Source organism: Eurypyga helias, unplaced genomic scaffold (genome assembly GCF_000690775.1).
Source record: "Eurypyga helias isolate BGI_N326 unplaced genomic scaffold, ASM69077v1 scaffold371, whole genome shotgun sequence".
NCBI classification, from domain to species: domain Eukaryota; kingdom Metazoa; phylum Chordata; class Aves; order Eurypygiformes; family Eurypygidae; genus Eurypyga; species Eurypyga helias.
In genome coordinates this window covers 10,217-30,600 of record NW_010228672.1, presented here as the reverse complement: position 1 = coordinate 30,600, position 20,384 = coordinate 10,217, and the positions used below count along the sequence as shown (strand labels likewise).

Here is a 20,384-nt window from a genome sequence, read left to right as displayed (position 1 = left end):
TTCATACTTTTTTGAAACTAGATAACCAAATCTATTATTCATAAAGAATATTATTACCAATAGCATTTTATTTATGCATACAGTGATATTTTAATAATTTTATATGAACTTTCAGATTGTGATTTAAGTTTTCTTTTATTACTAAAATCCTGTTTGAAGAATATTTGGTGTCACTATAAATTATGACAGCTGCAACCTGGGCTAAGATTTTCTGGCTGTATGTAATTGCTAAAGATTGTATGTACTGTAACATTTTATGTAGTGTCTTTCACAATATTGTATCTTTTAGGACAGATTTGCGTAGTTTGTAGAGAGGACGACCATTATTATGTTGAGAGTAATCTCGTAGCGTAAAAGGCACTGACTGACAAGATGACAGTTTTTTATTTAGCGTTTTACTCAACAACATAGTACTTCAGTATGCAAACTACTCCAGCTTTATATGTGTATAATTTATTTTCAGAATATCTAAAAACTAACTGTGACTTGAACTCAAACTTCCAAGCATTGAAATTAATCTCTCATTGTAAGGTAGTTTTAGGCATTTACCACTAACAACATAATGCCAGTTTACAGGAAGCTCGATTTACATGGAATATCCCGAATGGTTAAACAGCAGGGGAGTCTTCTGCTTTTAGTTAAAAAACTGCTGTTTCTGTATAGCTTATTTACTACTTCTTTAATTCTTAATGTAGTGTGCTGTGGAATTGAGCATGCAAAAGTCAGCAGAGAGTTCTGTTTTCTGCGTCTAAAGTTATTACTTGCTGTACAATAATAAAGGCACTATTTTATTGGGTTAGTTGTAATTAACTTCAGCACTAGGCATTGATATAAATCATTCCTAATACGTTTTCTTTACGTTTTCATTCTTTTAAACTGGTTCAACGTAGCTTCTTTCTGTCCTTTTACATAAGGACTAGGCTTGTAATTGCTTTTTAGAATTAGGCTGTCGAAGCTAATGTGCATGTTGATCCAAGAATTGATTAAGGAACACTAATGAATTTCATATAGTACTCCTAAAAGATTTGTAATAAATACTGTGTAATAAATATAGTAGTGATCTGTTATACCATTAGAATTCAATACGGTGCTGTCATGCTGTGCAGCTGGAAAAATATTTCCGTATAAGAAACTTCTGATTTTGTTTCATAGTTAAAATAGTAAACAATTTTGTGGTTACAAATAAAGAAGTGTTCCAACTTTTTCCTCAGAGTATATTTTAAGAAGGTAGCTATTGTTATCATGATCTTTGTTTCTGTGTTTTATCAGAGGAAAAATACTGAGACACTTCGGGTTTTCATTGTTTTTTGGTCAGTCGTGGTGTTCGATACTAACTAGGCCGCGTGCCTTTTGGACTGATTTATCAACACACTAGTTATACCACAGCGTTTTCAGTTGTTTGCTAACAGCATAGGTTTGAAACAAGGACTTCTTTTCAGTCAGTTTTGCAACAATGAGTGTGTTTGTTTCTTGAATTTCTTGTCTTTTTCAGGTGTGGATAGTCAGACACACGATCTCAGCCCACCTTTATGGTTCATTAGTTAGTTTGGTGTTTGGAACATTTTCCCCAAGCAGTGTGCTTGGTGTTATACTTCCACTTGAGAACCAATCTAATCTAATTAAGTTTTACACAACTTTCTCCTAGAAGACTCATTAAAATTTTTAATGGAAAGGCTTTAGTTACGTACTATCGCTAGCTGATTTTTTGACAAAAAACTACTTTTTAATGGAATGCCAGCAGTAAATACTTTTTATTGTAACTGAGTGTGTTTGATAGTTTAAAAGTCTTATAAAAATAATTAGCTCTTTTATATAGTTCTAATGGCAGCCTTGCAAGTTTCCCCTCGAGCAGTCTCTAATGAACAGGCCTTGATTTTTCCAGTTGGGCTTTTAGATTCCCTGAGGACTTGACTTCAGACCTTGAAGGGCAGCAGCTGCCATTTGTCTTAAGACTGGAGTTGCCAAACAGACAGACCATGTACTAATAGGACACATTTGTACAGCCTGAGTGTGTGGAACCCCGATAGAAGTCTAATGATGATCATCTGTTGAGAGCTTGTAGCTGGCCAGGGTTAGAGTAACTTTTATCACCCTTATTGAAATCAAAACCTCTGTATTGATTAGCGACATAGCTTGACTTGTTACGTGGATGCCACATTAAAGCTTTCGTGGACAAGCCACTGTTTAGTGTGGAATAGTATCCATTGTTTAAATTTCAATAAATTCAAGCCTGAGAAGTTTGCCCAACAAACAGAACAAGATGTTCTGAATTTTTGAGATAGTAATAAATAATTTCGCAAGCTCTCTCTTCTCTGTGTCAGGATTCAGCAGCAATTATGTTCTTCCATAGAGGAAAGTACCATGAATGTAATTACTGATTTTTTTTTTCTTTTTTTCCCTCAAGTTCTGATTAGTTCTCCCATTATTGATTTATGTTTTCTAAATTTTATTTGAGCATTCAGGGTATGACTGTATAAATACTGAATAACATTTTCTCCAGATGTGTTTTGTTACTCTTATATTAAAATGTCACATTCTTGCAAAGTTTTTCTGTTTCATACACTACTTAGCATGTGCTAATTTTGATATTAAATTGCTACATAGAGTTTCTATATATGATTTCCCATAATTCCACATTGGTTTTAGTTTTTTTTTCAATGGAGCTTTGTAGATTAAAATAATAAAAGCATGCTTCAGCTCTTTCCAAGTAATTTATGTTTGCAGATATTCTGCCTCACATGCAGTCTCTTTTTTTTTAATTATGAAGAACCCAGCTGAGATATAATGTACTTGTCACTGTATGTTCTTTATTGCTGAGTTCATTCAAGCCTGTAGTGGATGTGGTGCTGAGAGAGTGCTGACACCAAATGCAAACACTGCTGAAAAGTTCTTGATAGTTTACTTTAGGCACTTAAAGATTAGTATATCTCTCTATGAACAAGTTTTTCATGCAGATTTGACCTTTACTCTAGGATATAATATGTCTCTTAGTTATATGTTTTCCCACCCTGCTCCTTAGTGCTTCATTCATAGTTGTCAGTACCAAAGTCATCCTTCTCCTTTGTTTCATAACCAAAATAAATTAATAAAACTCCATGAGCTTTTTGGGAAGGACGAATTACCAGAGAATTTGCTCTGGAGCGTGTATTGCAACTGTCAGATACAATCCTTGATTGTGGAATATGTTACCCTTGTTATAAGGATAGTTTAAGTTTCTGAGAAGAATGAATTATTAAGGAGTATGCATGTTTGCTACAGTTGAAAATAAAGCAGTTTTCATCTATTGGTAATGTTTTAAAGATGTTGAAGGTGTTGGTTTAATTTTTTAGCCATCAGACCAGGTGATGGATTGGTCTGGCAAATGTTTTTATATAGCTTGAAGAATGTATATTTTGTGTTAATTCTTTGAAATATGATTATATTGCTTTCCTAGAAGTGTACAGGCGAGGAGGGATATTGTCCTACAGGCAAGCACTTCAAATTGCAAGCCAATAAAAATGGTTATCAACGAACTTTTCTTGGCATTTCTTTTGAGTGATTAGAGTTCAGGAATGGCTGTATTGGATTAGATGATGGCTCCGCCTTGCTTGGAGTTGCATCTCCAACTACAGACACAGAGATGCTCACGAAGAATAAAGTAGGACAAGTGTGTATGATACTCTCTCTCCAGGTATTTTCAGTTTGGGGTATTCTCTGGATTGGATGTAGTTTCTGTATATTTAGTCAATATCAATGCGTTTTCCTTCCCATGAACTTGTGCAGTCTCTTCTTGGTCCTATTGAACTTTCAGTCACCACAACATCCTTTGGCAATAGATTCCACTGATATGTAATGCACTGTGTAAAGAACCACCTGCTTTTCTTTGTTTTGAAGCTGGCTCCTACTAGCTGCTACTTGTACAAAAGGCCTTTGGACAGGCCTGTTTGGGTAAATAAGAAGCTCCTGAAGTAATAGATCTGAACGAGGATATTCAGAATGAGTAGGGAGCCAGTAACAAATGGAAGAAAATGATCATTAGAGCTGACACTGCAAAATTAAAGTTCAATTCCGAATTTGTAAAGAATTTCTCCACCTACCTGATGATGCCATATGATTAGAGACATATTATTAAGAAAGGAAATAGGAGGATCAAGTAGTATAGACAATTTCAATGCATTTGAAGACTGACATAACTACACATGCATACATAGCCCAAATGAAATAAAATGGGACATATGAATGCTAAAGTTTGTTTTGCAAGACTAATCTTATTGTTGGTTATGATCTAATGCATGTCATGATCATTGGCCAAAATGTATTTCCTAGATAAAGAAAATGTAGTAATTTAGATGAGTTTTATTAGAGCATTTGGTACTGTCATATGACTGATCATTAGTTAGAATTAATTAAAAAACCCATCGTAACATAGATTAAAAAAATCCACCATGACTCAGAAGGGACAACAGCAGGTCACGATACAGGCCTTGAAGGTGATTATTAGTTTCTGAACTGGTTCAAGACCACTGCTGTTTAATATTTTCATGTAATGATTCTTGTGCACACAGAATGAATGTGTTAATGAAACTTGTTGATGATATAAAATTGGTGCTATTGAGGACTGGGATGTATTTATTTATGACAGAGTTGTGCTGTAGCTACTGGAAGTGTAATATGTTGTTCCATACAGAATTATATTTCAGATGATCTTTGGAGTGCCATTTCAGGAAAGGATGTAGTACTTGCATTTTATCTAGGATACTTACGGAAGTGTTTACAGATCGTGTTAAGGAAGTAGGTGAAACAGTAATGAGCTAGGAAGTTTCCACATCAGACATAGTATTTGAGTAAAATGTGATTTCTTATTTGTGTCCTTGTAATGGTTGCTTTTCACTGTAGCTATTTGTGATAGCATTTAGTGCTTCTAGGTTTTTTTCCTGCTTCACTGTTGAGTGTACAGTGACCAAAAGCATTACAAGTACCTTATGTCTCTCAGTTACTAAACATTTATAGCCATAGGAAATGATGGTCAATTAAGTACAGCTTAGAACAGGTATGAAATTATTGACTTTGTTGATCTTCCCTTACAGTCCTTCCTTAGGAAAGTGCTGAAATGTGTTTTCTAGTTATTTAGCTGCATTAGTGGTTGAGTTTGAGGCTTTTAACGTGTTTTTTCCCCAATACCTTAGGGACATGGATAACTAAGATGTTGATATAATAATGTAACATACATACTGAGTGTAATTGTTTGAGAGAGAACATATACTGTGGGGAAATATTGAATGGATCATGAAAGATGATGACCATTAGTCTTTTCTTTCAACTATTATAATTAGCTTTAGGGTGTGTTCAGATGTGATTTATGAAATTGTTTAGACTAACGCCTTCTTTGATGATGTCTGATGCAGAGAAAAATGCTGAAAAGTATCATGATAAATGCACTTTCTTTTCACTTTTGGCAACCTCCATCTTCACCAATTAAATTTTCCAGGATTGTATTGAGCTCTCTTAAAGAGCAAAGCAACAGATGGGCAGTGTCATAAATGGAAAAAAAATTTTGCTTTTCTTGGGTTTTTACACATCTAAGCTAACACAGTATTTTCAGTTATCATCATATGAAGCTAGATGTTTAAGCTTGATACTACATAATTAAAAAAATCTCTTATGAGATTAGTTGTATATGCTATTTTGTTTAGAATATTAGCAGTTAAATGTCCCTTTTTTTTTTTCTTCATAAGAATAATTGCTTCTTAAAGCTATTGGAGGCAGCTTACCGACTAACTTGAAGCCATGTAATGGTGGCCGTCGAAGGCAATAGAGAACTGTGGGAAAGATGGTGGGAGAAATAATCACAAGATATATGTAGCAGGACCAATATATATGTATATATTTATAACAATATATATAATGATATATATATATATGGACCAATGATGCTACTTAATGTGGCCTCAAGCAAAACACAACCTCATGGCCCAGAACACTAAAACCCCATATGTGGTAATATGTAAATGGAACTTAGAAGGTGCTTAGAATGTTGCTTGCCTATTAATGCAGAGATACTAGTTATATGAAAAATAATGAAATACATTTATAATTCATGATAAATAATAATACGTCACAAATTCTAATTATACTACTCTTAATTCTGACTACCTGAAAATTATAATATGTTGTTGCAACTCAAAAATCAAAGAATATATAGGGCCTAGAATATGTGAAGCCTTAAGATTCTAATCTCTCCTCTCTGGAAATCTTTTTTTGGGGGGTGGGAGTGGAGAGGTGTCGGGGGGTAGGATTTAAATTGTAAATAAACAATGTTGTTCTACTGTCTTTTGTGTATGTCTGATCAAGCCTTTATGTCACTGCCTGAGAGGTAATTCTGCAGCACTGAGCAGCTAGAAATGTTCTCTGTTTAAGAGGTATTTGAAGTTTTGCACTTTTTGCCTGTTTTGGAGCTGATGAGGTTTTTAAAAAGAACCACAGTGATAGAAGTAATGATGTGAATAATCATTATTACTTCATTCAACAAAAACTGAAAAATCACGGAAGCCTATGTGGAAAAGGATACGAAACTTGAGTATCTGTCTGCTGCAGATTCATTCTTTTGTATTAGTTTAGAAGAGTTGTAGAGTTTACACCAAGAGTTGTATTTGGCCTGTTCTATCCAAATGCCTCTACACTTTCTCCAAAATGTAACGTTCATATGTTTACCTTAAGTTTTACCTCTGCCAACTTGTTCCCATTGAGTCTAAGATTAAAAATCTTCTTTGTGTTTTTCTTAACCAATTCTGTTTTCATCTCAGCTTTCAAAGGGGGAATCAAGCCCCAGAGATAGGTCATCTGGATTGGTTGCTATCCAAGTGACTCTTCTGGGGGCCAGGCAAAACCCGCTTACATGTTTTAAGAGGTGTAGAATTTTGCTGTAATTCAGGGTTCAGTTGGATGTAAGAGATGTGTAGTGCATGTGTGTCTGCAGTTACCGTCATTTCAGTGTGTTAAAATGTGTTAAAAAGTTTGGAGACATACTGGGTGTTAATGATGCAATATTTGGGTCGTTAGCAGATTTTTTTTGAGTAGAGCTGGCTATGTGATGCTGAGGTGAGGATTGTTACTGGAATACATGTTAACTAGACTTCAAGCTGTAAGAGAAATTCGTGTCTAATTAGGAGCCTTACGTTAATGTAAAACAGTTTGTTTCTAGCATTATGAAGGTTCAGTAAGGCAAAGCATCAGCAAATGAGAGTAAGTTCAGAATATATAACTTAGGGAAAAAAATTATGCAGTTGTTTGTGGGATGTTTCTGTATTTTCTGCTCCCCTCTACAGAATATGACTTTGAGTAAATGATACTGTTCTGCTTCTTCATGCTAGCAATATTTCCTTCCTAATTAGCACACAATTAGTGCTTTATGTTTGCTGATGGTGGTGTAAGTTGCTAAAAATGACAGTGCACAACCCTATAGCTGGAAATTTTTTTTTGTTTGTTTTGTTTTTATACAACTGGTTTTCTCTTTCTTTTTTTCCCCAGGAGTGGCAGAACTCTATACAAAAGAATGCTGGACTTGCCTTTATTGAGCTTGTCAATGAAGGAAGGTAAGTCACAATACTTGATAGCACCTCTGCCCTAGCCTTCAGGAGGTGGTGTGGCTTGAAACTTTTTTTAAATAATTTTTCTTCTTCCTCTTTGTGTTACTTTCTTTGAGTTTTACAAGCCAGATTTCACATTCTTTAATACTTCAGTCCAGTTCTGATACTGAATATGGGATTTTGCAGAATCTGAATGCTCTCTAGTTTCATTAAATATTTCACTTATCAGTGTGTCATGGATTTTCTTTTTTCCTGTCCTTGTGCACTGGTTAACGTTGAAACTATAATTTGTATTCAGCTAATCTCTTGAGGAAGGGAATTGATATTTGGAAGACATAATAGCTAGGAATTGTAAGATAAGCCTCTGTCTCAGGAATTAGATTTCAGTTTGCTCATTTATTTCCAATCTACCTCATAAAATAGAAAGGAATTCTTTAAGGTAAAAGAAATAATCTGTTAATATTACCAATTAGTTTAATGTTCTATCCGTAACTATATATGTATATTAGTGGAACTTATAGAAAATGGCAGAGCAGTTGGTGAGACCATGCTCTTCGACTTGCAGTGGCTATTCACAACCATCAATATTTTGTTCATTAGGAATTGATTGTTGAGGCTGACCAAGAGCAATATTTACTTTTTCTAAAGGATTTTTTTACAGGTGTCATAATGATGAGTTAGCTAAGGAGTGTTATAAGAAATGCCATTTATCTAAACCTAAATTCGGTTAGTGAATAACTTGGGCTAGTAAGAATCCCAGTAGAAAATACATTTTACAAGATTAAAACAGCTACTGAATTAAAACCAAAATAATTTATCAGATAAAGTCCTAAATAAGTACTTTTACATCATTGTAGGAATATGGGAAATAGCTGTTGGGGATTTTCACTTTAAAATGTATAGATGCTTTCAAGATACGTAAAAATAATGACCATTTTCATGGTTGCATTTCAGTTTGTGGTGAGGGAAACACTGTTCTCGGGCAGAAAAAACATTTTGCTACTAGTCTTGATCCCAAGGGCCAAGGTAAAGCAACAAGGGTGTTCAGTTACAGTGTTAAGATCTAGCCTGTAGTTGTTTCCTATTATGTGAGGCTGACCTGTCTTGACCTTACTTATAAACTGCCTGCAATAAATTTGACCCTTGATTAATGTTTTATTAGCATAGATAACATAAAGATCCCACACACATGTAAAGCGCAATGTAAGATTTGTCTGTGTAAGATGATTATCATGAACAAATCAGTTGCTGAGACAGAGTTGTAAGTAGTAGTTACTTGGTAGTTACTCAGCTTGTCCAGGTCAAGCTTTCAGAGAGCATTCTATCAGTAAACTGTTTGGAATTGACTATTTTCTTTTAAAAACCTGCAGTGCCCATCACAGACAGATGGAATCACTCCCCCACCTCCATAAACAACATCAATAACTTACAGTCTAGCCTTAGCAGAGCGGTTGTCTGAGGGACAAATGATCCCTTGAAGACTGAAAACTGTGGTTTTGGTTAGCAGAAAATACCTAAGTAATTGTTACTTCATTTCATTTCTGACTCTTAGCAGAGTTGTTTTTTTAAAAAGTGGGTATGTAACTTTCATTCTGGGCAAGAGGAGAGGGGATTAATTTCTTAAAAATGGTTCCTTTTATCTGTCTCCATTTTCCTCCATTGCTGTTTATAGAAGCCTTTAAACTTATTGCTGAATTGATCATTGCTGTGTTTTGTGGCTTTTCAGAATCCACTCAAATGAAACTATTATCCCTCATATGACATGAACTATATTCCAGAGCTACCTTTTTTTTCCCCTCATGCAGGTTGCACATTATTTTTCTTGCACATATACTAATACTTACACAAAAACATTTCAGGCTTTGTATTTCATTGTATTTGTTATTTTAATGTATTTTTTGCCATAGCGTTATAATCTTAAAAACTCCAAAAGCTGTAATCTTTTAATTAAAACTGAAAATAGTCAAATGATACTGATTTAGATGTTAACTGCATAATTGTATAATAAAAGTTGAATTTTTAAAATGTTTCTGTAAGTACTCAGAAAAGGAAAACAAGGTAGTTGTGCAGAGGGCAGACCTGATTTCAGCAAAGGAAATTGACATGTGGTGTGTTAGAATAAATAATATTAAGGATTGGAAGAACTGCCTGGACTTGGTAGAATCAGAGAATTGCTATTGTCTGCCATCTTGGTGCAAAAGTCTTGGTCATCCTATAACCTTTGTAAACCAGGGTTTTATTCCCAGTGTTCGTTACTAATTTCTTTTGACTAATGCCAGAGTATCTTCCAGTCTGAAGTGTGTTCTACGGTTTTTGTTTATCAGTCAAATAAGACAACTGGAAAAACTTGCTGGCAGAGAGAGATCTAAATATCTTCTTATACTTGCCTTCAAATATATTTTCTGCTTTTATGTGAAAGGTATGAATGTACCTCTCTCTCTCACAGCAGTTGGAAGTTTTATATTTAGGCTTGCCATGTTTTGGCTAGGATTCCCTGGACAGAAATATGTGCAGAAAGTTTGCCTCTGGGACTCATAAGATCTGCAGTGTATGTGCTGCATTCAGAATGTGTTGGTCTGAATTTCATCATGTTCACCAGTAACTGATGTTGTACACATACAGTTGCTCCCAGGCTTTCCAGATCTATCAGGTCCACTGCACATTTATAGCAGAATTGACTTGTTTGTGCCCAGTGAAACTTTGAATCTTGAACTGAAAAAAAATATAAACAGCAGGCTAGTATGTGAAAATGCAGAACCGTAACCCTACCTAAAACTGAAATACACAACTGAAGTCTTTTGAAGGCCAGGTTACAAGCATAGGAACAGAAAAAACAAACTGTGTAGAAAAACAGGAATGTACAGAATGTAAGTGAAAAACTAAAGGAGCAGATATCGGAAAATAACCTTTCTGTGCATGAACTGTCTATTTCAGAACGCTGCGCCTTGAACATTAATCTGTTTTTAATCGAAATTAATGTGTTGTTCACTATTATTGTAACGTCTGGGAACACTATTAATGCCCTTAGAACCTTGTTGAAAAGGTGCCTGTACCCACTGCCTCTCCACGTACTGAGCCATCGGTGCGGCAGAAGCATAGGTTGTGAAAGGTTTTCCTTAGCCTGCTGTACTTCTGTCAGTCTAGACTGCAGTCTGTGCTTGCCTTTCACCTGTGGGTCCTCCCTCTAGGGCTCCCTTTGGAGCCTTAATCCAAGAACTTTCTGATGAGGGAATTTGTTCACCAGAATCATCCTTTAGGTGTGATTTGGTTTACTGTTGTAGCCACTCCTCTCCTTAGGTGACTTCCAAGGTGTCCAGGCAGGTTCCTTTTTTGCCCCCCTGAAACTGTTTCCTCCTTATGCAGGAGATGGCCAAATGATTATTTCTGAACTGGAGAAAAACCAAACCAACCAACCAATCAAAAACCAAGCAAAAAAAAAAGGAAGCTTTGTTTTACTTCCTTGCGTGTACAAATGTCTCTTTTGTTAGACTCTTATTTCCTCTACCTGACTAGTTAACAAACAACTCCTTTGCTCTGTGAAGGTTAAAACTGTCCTGTCACTTTGATTCATTAGCACACTTTAGTGTGAAACATCTCTTATGGTAGACCTTGTTTTCTGTATCAGTCAGCGCACTAACAAACGTACTCGAGCTTGAGTCTGGCCATGACAGTTATTATCCCCCTTGGGTTGATAATGGGTTTGGCATGGCAGGGGTTGAGGGATCAGTCTCCTAAGCATGCTGCAGCAATTATTCTTTCAGATTTTCAGTTGAGGAGACTCTTGAAGATGCTTAATTTTAGTTTTCTCACACATAGTTTTCTTGGGCATCTGAAGGATGAAGCGCTGTGTTCTATACGTATTTGTTTATACATCTGTAAATGAATATTCAGGCAGTGGTTGCTTTAAAAACTGTCACATAAAGTTTGGTTGAAAGATAACCTCATTAAGGTAGCAGAATACATGTAGAATTTCCCCTCCTTTTGCCCTTTCATATCTTTAACAAAACAAACAACCCAAAACTTAAGGATTCACAAGTGTATCCAGGAGAAGCAGAACTAATGAAGTTTATTGTGCTGTAGCTTTTTCTCATTACTAGATTGTCTTTTGTCTAATGAGGGGGGAAATCTAATCAAAATTCTCCTGTTATAATAGAGCATTCTCCTCCTGTATTGAATTTTCTGCAGCTTTCAGTGCAGTTGAAAACAGCTTTTTTTGCTTTTAAGGATGCTTGCAAGGGTTTCTGTCCTCTGTGGGATAAAAATCTTGTATAAAAATAACATTTTTTTTATAAACTAGCCTTTTATTAAAAAAATTTGTTGGCATTATCCAATGAATTCAAAAGTTACTGGGAGAGGAGGAAGACAGCATGCAAATCTAATATCCTTAGCAAGTAAAAATTCCACCAACCAATCGAAAAAAAAAACCCAAACCTCTCCAGAAATAACCAGATGTAACCGGTATTACTCTCCCAGTACATAACATGCAGCAGTATAAAATCTGGAATGCTGTAATCGTCTGCATTTCTGTAGCTTTTTTTCTTTAGAGGGAACTGTACTAAGAAAATTTCAACATATGTCACCTGCTGTTCCTTTTCTTGAATTGTATATATTACTTTTGACTGGCCATAGATGCAAATATTTTTTAATATTGGAATAGTTGGCCAATTACTTGCACACTTTCCTAACGGAAAATAGGGGACAGATGTAGGCTGCCCCATTCAATTGTCTTTCATTTGCAATAGTGCGGTCACTCTTGAGGAATGAATGTTAGAGAATGTGTTGCCATAGGAGCAACTACTGTGATGGAAAATAGTTAGAAAGATATAGCTATTAATGAAAATATGGGTGATGACTGACAGACTTATGCTTTGTGCATAATTGACCAAAAAAGGCTCCGGAAAAAAATGATAAATCCAGTCACATCCAAACTAGAATTGATTACTACCAGTCTGCTCCTCTTATTGCAGCCGCCTTGCCCTGATATTCTGATAACACAGAACCTGCACCATAGTCTTGATTTGTAAGAGGAAAAAAGTGCTTTCCACATTTCCTTGCTTTTTATTTTTAGCAATCTGTTCTAAGTGTTAGGTTTAGTACAAGGGACTTTTGGTGATGTATCTTCTGAGGTTTTTATGTTACTGTTTTGGTTTCATAGCAGAAGCAGCTTTGTTAATGTGTGAATTTGAACTACAAAAGATTGTTAGGTTAGAATTTAAACAACTATTTAAATGTTAGAAATTGTAGATTGGATGTGTTTTAGAGATGGATAAGTGACTTGGAGTGGGGTTCTTGGCACTACATGATTTGTGTGTGTGCACTAAGGTATGGTGCGACATGCACAACCATTTTTAAAACAGTTTTTTATTTCACTGAGCTTTGTTTGATCGTCTGTGCATGGATTTAAATTGCATCGTTTTTATGTAACTGGGAACATATGATCTTTGCTGCAACTTAGTAAGTAAGCAGAAACTTTTTGGGGAGAGCTATATCTTAATGATTAAAAATTAATGTAAGCTTTTATTATTGGAGATGCTTTGGAGTAACTTTGGAGGATATGTATGGGAAAAAGGTAGGTTTTGCTTGTGAAAGTAAGTCATTCATTTGCTGGGTCTATGAAAGAGCAAAATCATAAAACATTTTTCAGTGCTTGGGAAGTCTTTTTTTTTATGTAGAAAGTTTTTAATAACCTGCTTTTAAAAATGAATTAATGCAAGAGTAACAAGAATGTATTTATACTGCGCTGTGTGTGTATACATGTATTGTACTATCGCTGTCTGCTTGACAATTTTCAGAAACCATCTGTCGTACTACCGTGCAGTCTCTCAGAATGTGACACAACCTCAGATCAGTTTTCACGAGGCTCTGGCATGTCCTAAGTGGCTATCCTAGATAGAAAAGGTTGGATTGGTGTGTCCCCTCCTAGCTGTCCTTTGGAGTGTTGTAGGTTGGTTTTTTTGCTTTGTTTTGGTTTTCCACTCCTATTTTAAGGGGATTAATTGTGTTTAAACTTCAGTGTTTACGACTTACGGACTTGTCAGTATTTTTTGATGACTGAACAGCGTATCTGTAAAGTATCTGTGTTCCACAAAGCGATTGTAAAACTTCCTTGCAGCAGCAATTCCAACACTTAGCACATTGAGCAGTCAGATCCCATAAAAAACAGTGTGTACCCATGTAGAACGTACCTCCGTTTGAAGTAAGAGAATCTCTTACATGCTAGGTTTATGAGGAGTGCAAGTAGGAAAGCTTAGCTTGATCCTCCTTTCTTGGCTATCTCAGAGTTCTCTGTTGTGGTGGCATCTGGAACATACATAATCTCTCCCTGTAGTACTTTATGAGAGATTTATGCCTAAGCAGCCATTGTAAATATCACCTGTAAAACTTACTCTGTATTTTGACTAAAACTGATAATTGTTGGACATCAGTAATACTAACCCAGAATTTATCCATCTCTCACTTTATTTGCTTACACATATGTATTACATATTTTCCTGTTTCATTTTTTCTCTCTTGTACCTTATCCTTTTTGCTTGTTGTAGGGAGAAACTTGTGTTTTTACTTTATCATCTAAGTATTCAGCAGCCAGAAATCATGAAGATTTTTTGCTTAGTATCTCATAGTTTTCTTTTCCAGCATAACAATAAAAATCAGAACATCTCATGTATTTGGCTGGAGCCCTTTCTCTCAGTGGTTTAGCACTTCATTCCTGACCCAGCCAAGTATGCAAGTATATATTTAACTTCCAGCATGGGTTCCGTCTCCTTGCTTGTTTTTACTCGGCAGTTCATCTTTTAAAAGTTGATCACATGAGTGCCAGAAAGAAAAGTGCTTAGATCAAGAAAGGAAAGTCTGTGTGAGACCTTGAGTCTGGTGTGCACTGAAAGCAGAAGACTAGGCCTGGTAACCAGAGTCTTTACCCCAATAACTATTATGGTCTAACTTGTACAGAACATGTCCATGCTCCATCCCCACTCTTTTCCTATTGAATATCAGGAAAAATATTAATTCAGAAACTCATCATAAATAAATCCAAACCAGAAGGGAATGTATCAGGGAAGGAGGAGTGTAAATCACCACATTCAACAGCAGTTCGGTGTTTAACACTGAATAAATAAACAGGTATGTGAGATAGTACAGGGCAAGCATGGTCCATGGGCCTGCATGTAGAGATTATAATGCATAGGTTGGAAGGAAAATATTAGACCAGTTTTTCTTTCAGCTTGGGTGTGCATACTTTGAAAAACACAAGAGATTCAATTAACCTATTTAGTCAGAGAAGTGAAAAGCTGTCCCTTCGCTGTGAAAAAAAGTATTTATAAAGAGATCTTTTGGATAGACTTTTTACTTAACAAAAAAAGAACTAATGTCATCTAGTTGCTGGAATAAAAAACAGTATAAAAGCAGACAAGGAATAGTTGTGGTTGTTTATTGGGTTCTTTTGTGGTTTATTTTTTTAATTGACACCTATTACCTTATTATAAAATATATTTATAGGAGAACATGATGTAAAATATCTTCAAATCTTAAAAAAAGAAGTTGGGGCATCTTTCTGAAAGCTATGCTGTAGCCCAAACAGAAGTACAGACTTGATGGAGGAAATGAAATTATTTTGGGGGAAGCATGCATGATCAATTCTGTGTAGGAGGCCAGAGCAGGTACCAGTAAGAACCATTATGATCCTTTAAATCCAGGAAGCGCACTCACTGTCTTACTGAGGAAAATCAGATTTTTCCTATACATAATATTTTTCTTTTGAAGAAAGCATTTGTCTGTCACAAAGTCAGCTGATAGAGTTTCTAGCCACTCACATTTGTACAAAGTGTGTTGTATGCAGTTTGGAGCTGAACTAATACTTTTGCACAAGTCAGATACTTCTCCTTGCCTCAGCAGTGGTCTGCTCAGCTGGAAACAGTTGTTTCTATTGCAAGCAGTGAGCACCCTTAACAAATTTTTGTTCAATGTTTTGTTTGCCTCAAATGGAAGAGTAGCAGCTGCCAAGGTTCCCAAAATTAGTGTTTGGAAGTAGAGGATTAAAGCTTCATTTTAGGCATCTAAGCAGAGGTACATTTGTTTTTAGAGATGCTGAGGTCTTGTATTTGCCTTTGATTTTTGACGATGGCTATATACTCTCCTACATCGTGCCATAATTACATTTATGTATAGAAATATATTTAGTTTGCTAAGTTGCATACTTAGAGGTACATTGCAAATAGAAATCTGAGTGGAATGCTATGTATGTGGATACTGTTCTCATTAAAAAAAAAAAAAAAACCACCCAAACAAACTGACCTAGATAATGATACAACTTGAATTAATAGAATAAAGTTAATCTAAGCATATGCAGTATTTGGAAAAGGTGGCTGAAAAGGTAAAATTTGAAGTTCTTGAATGTAAATGATGAACACTGCTGACATGGTATAAACCAGACAATTACTTCGTATCAGCTTCATTTGTATTAGTAAATTATTTTTATCTTCATCTCCTGAAAACTATTAGTTGCTGAATTTGGTAGTTTGTAAGAAGGGAAGTAGCTGTATAATAATTGATAGCTAATCATATGAAACTTTTACCTTTTTGTGAGAACAGCTTGAAGTTACCAGTAAGTGCTTGTGCTAAGCTTGGACAGTTCCATAGTTGTTAGCCATAAGAATTTTTGGTTGCCAAAATGACAAATTTGACTAGGATTTATCTGCAAAATCGCGTGTAAATTTTTATCTACCTGGCCTGGCCCTCTATGGAAAATGATAGAGAAAATGAGGAAAGTGTGTGGGATTAGTAAGAAGAAGTGGAGGTGACAAAAGTGACAACTGATCTATAGGAGCCCAAGCTCTTTCTGGTACTCAAAAGCTATTTGTTTTTACAGGGTACACTTCTAGTCTGTTTTGAGACTGTTGCTCCTGAGTGAGGGAAAGTAGTACTTTGTTTTGCTTGGGACACATCCATCATCTCTGCAAATGCTTAGTCAGGGCCAGTGTGCACTCAGTCATGGACTCGTCTGGTTACTGGTTACGTTTAGTAGATAAAAAGGAAGATCCATGTTGTAAATCGTTAAAAACAATTATTATATATGGTACTTCGTTGAACAGATGAAAAAGGTGGGACTTTTAAAGGATAGCTAGTATTTTTCAAATCCAGTCAGGTTAGCAGGAGGTATTGGTACTGGCAAACTGGATGAAGATAATGGGATACTGTCCAACTGTGTTACATGGTAAATTGTAATGCATGATATCATAATACATGAGTATTTATGATACCCATATTTTTTTAGACAGTTCTTAGTTTAATGCTTATGTGACAGATTTGAATATGCTACTGGGGATCCTGGAGAAAGAGGGGAATCAAATGCCTGGAATCTGCCCAGACTATGAAATTGGCTATGCAGAGTTCCTTGTTGCTGGTTTATTAGCAGGGATTTATTTTTAGCTGAACATATTAATGTAAATGATGAGAGGCGGAGGTTTGGGGTTTCTTTTTTTTAGTGTATGAGTAATGCCTTCTTGTCTACTTTATTTTCCCAATTTTTTTGAAGCCATGAAAAGTTATGAAATTGATGGTACACTATTGCAGCGATGGTGGCTCTGCAAAGTTTTGAAAGTAGAAGTTTGTCACTAATGCATGCAGCTAAATTGGCCAAACTCTATGTTTGTTGGTAACAGCTACTTCCGTTCTAAAACGTAGAACCATCTACTGTGGCTCTAAAGTGGTGGGTTCTGTACACAGCTCCTCAAACAGAAGACGAAGCCGTACTTCATGTAATGAATTGTTCATACTTCTTTTGTCAAGACTTCATCCATGTGGAGACAGTAATCCACTGACTTAAGTGGTTCATGATCACAGCCCTTTTAGCTGTTGTGCTGCAGTTTTCCTAGCCTTGAAGTGAGAGAGGCCATGAACAAAGAGTTTCAGATGTTGTTCTGCCTCTGGATTTCTTCTGATTGGGGTAGGCTTGTGACCTGCAAGCGTATCGCAAGTGTGGAATTGTGAAGAGTGCAGGAAAAGAAGGCAGCAGAGCATTGATAATCATACTATCAAATGTACAGGTGGAGACAAGGGGGAACCTTAGTTCAGATAATATGTTCTAGGGGATAAAATTAACATTGCATACGTCAGAAGGCACCCTGCATAATAAATCCTGTGTTTGTAAAGAAAGGCTCTCAGTAGACTGAACTTGTTGAAATGTACTTTAGCTTATATGTGCAAGGAAAATATGTGATTTTATGTTCTGCTACTCTTTCCTGCATTAGAAACTGAAAACCTTAAAAAAAAATCTTTAATAATGCATATTTTGGAAAACTAACCAGTAGAACATGTAGTGGATTTATCTGGTGTATCTTTGAGTGATCCTACGGAAATGTGAACCTTCTAAACCAGTGTAGCTCCTGTAGAGCTGGTTTTAACTTTATGAATCCCAATGTAACTAATTAAAAAGGAAATGTTTTTAGTAACAATATGTGAACTCACAGAATAATTGGGTTGTAATTCAATCTGTCAGCTCTGCTGCCATTCATAAACTCAGGGTTTATGAAGGCCTCTGAAATCTCAGATTGAATTACAGCTTTATTCTGTACATAACTTGGAACAATGTATAACTTAGTATTTCATTTGTGAGACTGAGGATGTTTTATAATCCTGAAAATATTACTTAAATGTATACTTAACATAAAATTCCAATTTTACATTTGGAGAAAAAACTATACTGCAGTGCATTTCACAATTTTTTGTATAGACTTTACATCAGTTGCATTAGGACTTTCACTGTGGGTGTTTATATGCATAAACTGCTTGCTTTTCTATATCTTGTGTTGTGTGTATGTGAAAGGTTTTCTTACATACCAATGTTTCATGTAAAACAAATGACTGTCTGGAGTGTTTACATTTTCTTTAATATTTAGTTTGGTTTACTATTGAAATACAGTTTTACTAGTTGCCAGAAAATTACCCTTCAACCTTATTTATACCAGAGCTGAAAATATTTGTGTATATATACTGTATTTACTGATTTTTATTTTGAGACTTTCTTCTCTCAAGACAGTTCTGAAATGTTCTCTGTCCTCAGGTTGCTGAGTCAAACCATGAAGGACCATTTGGTAAGAGTGGCTAATGAAGCAGAATTTATCTTGAGCCGACAGAGAGCAGAGGATATTAACCGCCATGCTGAATTTGAGGTAAGAAATGAAATTTTTTAAAACAAAAACCCCAAAAGGCCCCAACATAACAAGCTCACTGTGTTTGAAGATTCCAGTGTGTGATACAGGCTTTTCAGGCACAGGAGGTTCCAACCTGAAAGATGCTTTGCAGAGTGTCGTAGGGTGTTGTGATAGTTTGCCACTAACTTTCATGGAAAAACAGGCTGTGCAGAGCAGCTCAGAACTTGGCAGAATCGGCAAACCATAGTTTGTGGGGGAAAGAATTTTATCTTACCAATGCATGCTTTTCCATGAAGCAAATATCACTGTATGTGTCAAAGCTACTTAGCATCACAGTCAAGATGCAGTTCTGAATAAAACCTTTACTGAAGATAAATGATAACAGCCTGTTACGTGCAAAATGAAAAATTACTTTTTTTTCTTTTTGTATCATTTACTATTTCACTTAATCCATCTCTAGAAACATTTTCCTTATGTTTTATATGCCTCAGTGTGGTTTTGTTATGTTTTTGTATTTTCAGCCCACTTAAGGGATTCTCAAGTGAAATAATGATCTTTGTTTTTATATACTTGTAATGAAAAAAAAAGCCTTTTTCTGATTCATTTTAGCTATACTTCCAATTTTGGATCTCAGTTATATCACATATCTCCTTCCTCTGTGCTTTAATTACTGGGTTGTTTAATTGAAAACGAAGCTAAGATCTCACTAAATTAACTAATATTCTGCTTAAAGAGTACTTAGTCTTTCTTCTGACATGTGATACTGCTTGTGGTTTTGTTTTTAAAATGAAGCATTAAGAGATTGAAGGCACATTTGTGCTTAACGTATTTCTAAACTGTTTTTCTCTTAAATCTTTACTTGAAAAAGTACTCCCCAAAGATGAAAGCATATTTGTCTTAGACAGTGCTTATGTTCTAAAGGTCATCTGTGTTGGCCTCAGGATTCAAGCTGTGCATTGTTTAATAACATATCTGCACTTCATCTAGAGCTACTTACCCCCTCCTGCAAACAGAGACGTTGTAAGGTATCTACAGTACCATTTTGCAATGGTGAAATAGCAGGCGTGTTTCATTTATTACATCAAGGGTTTGGCGACAGTCCTGTGGAGATGAAAAGTGCATCTTTTTACTTCATTGCCTGATAATCATTGGAGTGGGACGTACTTGACATCTTTGGCTCTGGATTTATGCAGAAGCTCCATGCATGACATGGCATTATTGATTAGATGAACAGCCCACTTCTTTTCTTCAGATGCAAACTATTTGCAAAGGTGTGCATGTGTGTGGGAAATCTGTGTGAAGGAAAGGGTGCTGTCATGTAAATAGGGGCTATCAGTGAATACAGATGTTCAGTGACAACTTCACTTTTAGTCTTATTTCAGTCTCAAGACACCTTTTATGATGTCTGGAAGAAATTTACACAGAGCATCAACTTACATTTTTAATATCGCTCTGAGTTTTGCTGTGACAACACTCTAGGGTAAGAGTTGGCTGATACTTTTTTAAGTTGATGCTGTTTGGAGTCTCTGCTATCTCAGTATGATGGCTCAAGGGGTTTAACTCATCAGGTTGAACTTAAACAGAAACTAGTGTACTGAAATAGCAGCAGTCTGTTTACCAAGCTTAGTTTTGTTACTGTGTTGGAAAAACTTAGATCTGGCATCGCTTCTGC

General features: G+C 35.7%; 1 protein-coding gene across 1 annotated transcript in view; it reads left to right on the top strand.

The window, feature by feature from the left end:
- Window positions 1-19,242, top strand: part of LRBA (LPS-responsive vesicle trafficking, beach and anchor containing) — a 144,480-nt gene extending 125,238 nt beyond the window's left edge. The window contains exons 34-36 of the mRNA XM_010159865.1: window positions 7,507-7,571; window positions 18,622-18,730; window positions 19,234-19,242. Coding sequence (XP_010158167.1) covers window positions 7,507-7,571; window positions 18,622-18,730; window positions 19,234-19,242 — 183 coding nt within the window. The remainder of the gene's footprint in view (window positions 1-7,506; window positions 7,572-18,621; window positions 18,731-19,233) is intronic.
- Window positions 19,243-20,384: the final 1,142 nt, after the last annotated feature.